Source organism: Myotis davidii, unplaced genomic scaffold (genome assembly GCF_000327345.1).
Source record: "Myotis davidii unplaced genomic scaffold, ASM32734v1 scaffold2569, whole genome shotgun sequence".
NCBI classification, from domain to species: Eukaryota; Metazoa; Chordata; class Mammalia; order Chiroptera; family Vespertilionidae; genus Myotis; species Myotis davidii.
In genome coordinates this window covers 49,866-54,966 of record NW_006300150.1, presented here as the reverse complement: position 1 = coordinate 54,966, position 5,101 = coordinate 49,866, and the positions used below count along the sequence as shown (strand labels likewise).

The following is a 5,101-nucleotide window of genomic DNA, read 5'->3' as shown; positions in this document are numbered from 1 at the left end:
ACCAGTCAAGGGCATGTACCTTGGTTGCGGGCACATCCCCAGTAGGGGTTGTGCAGGAGGCAGCTCATAGATGTTTCTGGCTCTCTATCCTTCTCCCTTCCTCTCTGTAAAAAATCAATAAAATATATTTAAAAAAAAAAAAAAGAACTATCTATGGTTTGAAGAAAACTCTTCAAGGAACTTAAGACCCACCCCACCCCCAATCAAAACCCATTAGGGTTCTAGACTTAGGTAGGGACTTCTCTTTTAACAGATTTTCAAATAATACTTGGTATTTTGATATCAAATCAAACTGTACTTGGTTGGTCAAAAAGTAACCATGTATTTATTTTTTTTTTTAAATGTACTTTTATTGATTTCAGAGAGGAAGGGAGAGGAAGAGACAAACATCAATGATGAGAATTACCCATCAGCTGCCTCCCTCATGCCCCCTATGGGGATCAAGCCCACAACCCAGGCACGTGCCCTTGACTGGAATCAAATCGGGTACCCTCCAGTCCGCAGGCCTATGTTCTATCCACTGAGCCAAGCCAGGTAGGGCTGTGTTTACTTTTCTGTATAGCTCAATTACATATTCCAAAGTAATCAGTAATAAATTACCTGGGATAGGGAATGAAAGACACTACTACCAGTTTATTATGAAATAACAGGCTCATGGTTTAAAAAAATAAAAAAGTTCCTAAGAGTCTAGGTAAAAGGAAAAACCTGAGCAATCTACCGCTCCCTTTCACTCCAGACTTCACAGTCACTCCTCTTCCCACTGGCTAAAAAGTAACCAGGGCTAATAATTTTATGAAATATTTATTACCAAATGACCCATCGAACATCCCTTAAAACTTTATCTCGAAATAACGTGTCTTATTCATTTATGTGGGATGGGAAAGGGGTCTCCATAACTCCCCATCTTCAACCAGAACAGTTCGTGTTTTACATAGTGAATGTTCCAGTAAGCTTTTGTCTAAAGAAAAAGGTTTCTCTGAGTTTGAAAAGATGTCCAATGGGATTCCTAATAGAAGGGAAGGAAAATGCTGAAAGACCCGTTTTAACTAGAATTTAAATACTCAACAGGAAAACCTCCTGTTCCCTTATTCCTGTTTATTGCCAGTCCTTTTTTGTTGTTGTTGTTAATCTTCACCCGAGGATATTTTTCCATTGCTTTTTATAGAGAATGGGAGAGGGAAAGACAGAAACATTGATGTGAGAGAAACACGTCGACTGGTTACCTTCCAAATGAACCCTGACCAGAGCACAGGCCAGGGAGACGCCTGCAACCAAGGTACAAGCCCCTGACGGCAATTGAACCCGGGACCCTTTGGCCCACAGGCCAACACTCTAGCCACTGACCCAAACTGGCTAGGGCTCTTGCCCAGGCAACAGCCTTAACAGAATTACCTCATCTCTATTCTGCTTTTCCCTAGCAGACTACTCAATGCCCGTGGAACAGACATTCGGAGAATGGAAACTTCTTAAAAAGTAATTTCAATGTCAACTTCCAAAACAAAAACTTAAATTGGGCCCTAACTGATTTGGCTCAGTGGACAGAGCGTCGACTCAAAGGTCCCAGGTTTGATTCCGGTCAAGGGCATGTACCTTGGTTGCGGGCACATCCCCAGGAGGGAGTGTGCAGGAGGCAGCTGATCGATGTTTCTAACTCTCTATCCCTCTCCCTTCCTCTCTGTAAAAAATCAATAAAATATATTTTAAAAAAAAACTTAAATTGGAAAATTTTAACAGCCAGGACCCCCAAAAGTTACTCATCTAAGGACGATTTCTTGAGTTAAAACCTAACTATCCAGAAATAGTCACACTCATTGCCTGAAAACTCGGGTTACTGACAGAATGGACCCAGAATATGTGCAGAAGTACATGCCTCCGGGTGGAGGGGCGGGGGAAGGAGGAAAGTGAGGAAGACCCTCAAAGTCAATTTTGGTTGAAACACTATTTCAACTATTCTTGATCATGTCCACCCTCATACCCATACAACTTTGTAGGGAGCGGCTGTAGGGTTAAGCCTCAGACTGACTTGTTGGCAAAGCCACAAACAAGTCCCAGCTTAGAGGGCACAGCCCTCTTCACATAATTAAGCTTGACCTTATGAGCTCCCTAGATCCTTCCTGGGAAGCTAATGGGCTGTGGGAGGTGCAGCAAGTGCTGCCAAAACAAGTGAAACTCACAAGAACACTGTAACTATGGTGACCACTACCTTGTTTACCTCTGACTATAAAATAAAGGCTCAGCTTGCTGTCTGGGTTTCCCTCTGTGGCCTTAGCTAGGCAAAGGAGGTCCACCTAGACCCAGCTTATTCTCTTTGTCTGTCTTTTCTTTAATCCTTCGCTGCCCCCCTCAGGCTCACCGAACCCTTGGCTGTGCTGGCCTGGCACACAACTTAATATAGCCCTGGCCAGGGAGGCTCAGTTGGTTGAGCATCAAGGTCCAAAGGTCACGGGTTCAATTCTCAGTCAGGGAACATGTCCAGGTTATGGGTTTAATCCCCAGTAGGGGGCGTGTGGGAGGCAGATCAATGTTTCTCCCTCTCCCTTCCTCTCTAAAATCAATAAAAACACTTTTTTTAAAAAATGAAGTTAATATATCTAACTGAAGCTCTCAATGACTGGGGATAAAAGTACCTAGCATGCATTCCTCAAACAAGAGGTCTGGCATCTCAAAAATCTCTCTTTGTACCTCAGAGCACTACCATTCCCCGTAAAGAAGACAAGTTTGTTTTGTCCTGAGACCCATACAACCCCTCCAGTATCAGATGCATCTGCTTCCCAATAATAAATCAACAGAGACCCAGTGTAAACCTTTTTATAAGCAGGACTCCCTAGTAAGGGATTTTCTATCAATTCTCCTGGTTCACTGATGTGCACAAAGCTGTGTGACTTAATACTACTACATACTACTTAATACTACTTAGTACTTAATACTACTAATACTACTACTTAATACTAAAACATCTGGTCTGACTACTAGCAAGCCTCCGATTTGAGCATCACATTGTCCTACGAGACAGCTACGGGAAGTGGGAAGGTAGACGTAGTCATACCAGCTTGCAGTATAAACAGTACCAAACTCTGAGACAGTTAATATCGATGAATTGTTTACTCTCAAATTATTCCAGGCTACAAATGCTTCAAGTTTTCAAAGCACTGAACTGCTTTATTCTTCCATACTAATGCCAGTTTCTGTAGAGAAGAGGTACAATTCCTTCCCCAGAGAAGCCTACAACTAGACCAAACAAGTGGTTCTGAACATATTCTTTCCCCTGGGGATAAAGCTACTTATCTCCCTTCACTCAGATTTCTACAGCTTAGAAGCATTTTTAAGAGCTTACAATGGACAGTTAAGAGCCATTTACCTCAGAAAAAGGACAACTTTGTTTTCTTAGAAAAACGCATTTATTCTCACTGTAACTCAGTCCAATGACAACACCCCTTGTTGTCCACCTTGGAGCCAGCATCAGACTTCTTGATGAAAGAAATGCTATCGGGTCCCTGAAAAGGCATTTCCAAGTGGACAGGAAATGAAATGGCTCGCTGGATTTTTTTTTTTCTGGCCCAGAAAAACGAAACAGTTCTAAGGAATTAGAGTCTAAGTCACAGTGGGAAGTAGGGTTTCCACCTAGAAGCTTATAAACAGGTTATAAGGATAATCAGCTCTACTGAATTAACCATGTAGACCCAAACTACTCCATTTACGTGGAACTAAGAAAAAGCCATAGGGGACATTGTGAATTGTTGAACCCCAAGCCTACAATTCAAAACAGGTGACATGATGGTGGTTTAAAGCAGTAATCTGCATATAGCTGGGCAAAACCACCTTAAATACGTTTCCCTAATTTTCCACTCCGTCTCTCCTAGTCTTTGGCACACCAAAGCGTTTGTTCAATTTCCCCCCTGAACACCCTCTTGGTGAAAGCTTGCTTCTTGCAGAGAACTTAGCAACATACAAAAGGTGTACAGAACAAAGAATTTTTCAACTTCCCAAGGCCATGTACCTACACACCAATTACACTGCAAGAACACTACTGGTTTGAATACCAGACCCCCTAAAGATCATAAAAGCGGGGGAGAAAAATTACCTTACGGAGGATGAATGTCCGAACAAGGAAGAATAAAATTCCAGACATGATCCCAGAAAGCAGCGGAGAAACAAACCAAGACATCACTGGAATAGAACACACGAAGAACAAATATCAACAACAAAAGTCAGGAACCAAAACGCACTTTACATTTTAGTATACTATTCTGTTTCCACAATTTGAATCTGTCCCTCTGCTCCTTCTACACAGTACTCCCCCACAGGCAATGCCACAGGACAGGACAATTACTAAGAAGCCATTCTGAATGAAACATACCAATTTTTACCAGTTCGGACCACTTGACACCTTCCTGCCCTTGAGCCACCAGGGAGAAACCAATGGTGGCGCCCACGATACAATGGGTTCCAGAAATGGGAAGCCTCAAAAACGAAGCCGCTAGCTGCCACACGGCAGAACCTGCAACACAGTCAAGTTTGACTCAGTCAATGACAAAACCCCACCACGGAGGCGGCGCAGGCTGCAGGCAGTCATGTGAGGGGCGCCCCGCACGGAACTCACCGAACATGGCGCTGACCGAGCCGGCCATCAGCAGGTGCTGGGTGGTGTTGTACATGGTCACGTCGATCAGGCCCTTCCGGATGGTCTCGCTCACCTTGGCGCCCAGCAGGACGGAGCCCACGGTCTCGAAGATGCTGGCGAGGATGCAGGCCTGCTTCAGGGTCACCACCCCCGAGCCCACCGCCGTGCCGAACGAATTCGCCACGTCATTGGCGCCCACGGAGAAAGCCAGCACGAAGGCGATGATGAAGCCCAGAATCAGCATCCACAGGTACTTCTCCAGCGGGCCGCCGGGGGCCGCGGCCGTGGCCGCGGTGCTGGCCATCAGCGTGGCCGCAGCACTGGCCACCAGCGTGGCCGCAGTGGACGCCATCCCCGGAGCAGCGGCCTTAAACTAACAAGAACTACTGCTGCGCGGCTCTCAGGCGTGTAAACAGAATGAGTATGAGGTATCACAGACGCTCTAATAAATAATATATATTATATAAAATTAAATACTGT

At 44.7% G+C, this 5,101-nt stretch overlaps 1 protein-coding gene and 1 long non-coding RNA gene across 2 annotated transcripts in view; one reads left to right on the top strand and one right to left on the bottom strand.

Moving 5' to 3' along the window:
* The window catches only part of SLC20A1 (solute carrier family 20 (phosphate transporter), member 1), a 14,945-nt gene extending 9,850 nt beyond the window's left edge, over nt 1–5,095 (bottom strand). The window contains exons 1-3 of the mRNA XM_006776518.2: nt 4,601–5,095; nt 4,358–4,498; nt 4,082–4,167 (exon numbers count right to left, since the gene is read on the bottom strand). Of these exons, the coding sequence (XP_006776581.1) occupies nt 4,082–4,167; nt 4,358–4,498; nt 4,601–4,973 (600 nt within the window). The 5' untranslated portion in view covers nt 4,974–5,095. The remainder of the gene's footprint in view (nt 1–4,081; nt 4,168–4,357; nt 4,499–4,600) is intronic.
* LOC107185092 overlaps nt 5,028–5,101 on the top strand; it is a 16,767-nt gene continuing 16,693 nt past the window's right edge. Inside the window, exon 1 of the long non-coding RNA XR_001516012.1 lies at nt 5,028–5,099. This is a non-coding gene — a long non-coding RNA (uncharacterized LOC107185092). The remainder of the gene's footprint in view (nt 5,100–5,101) is intronic.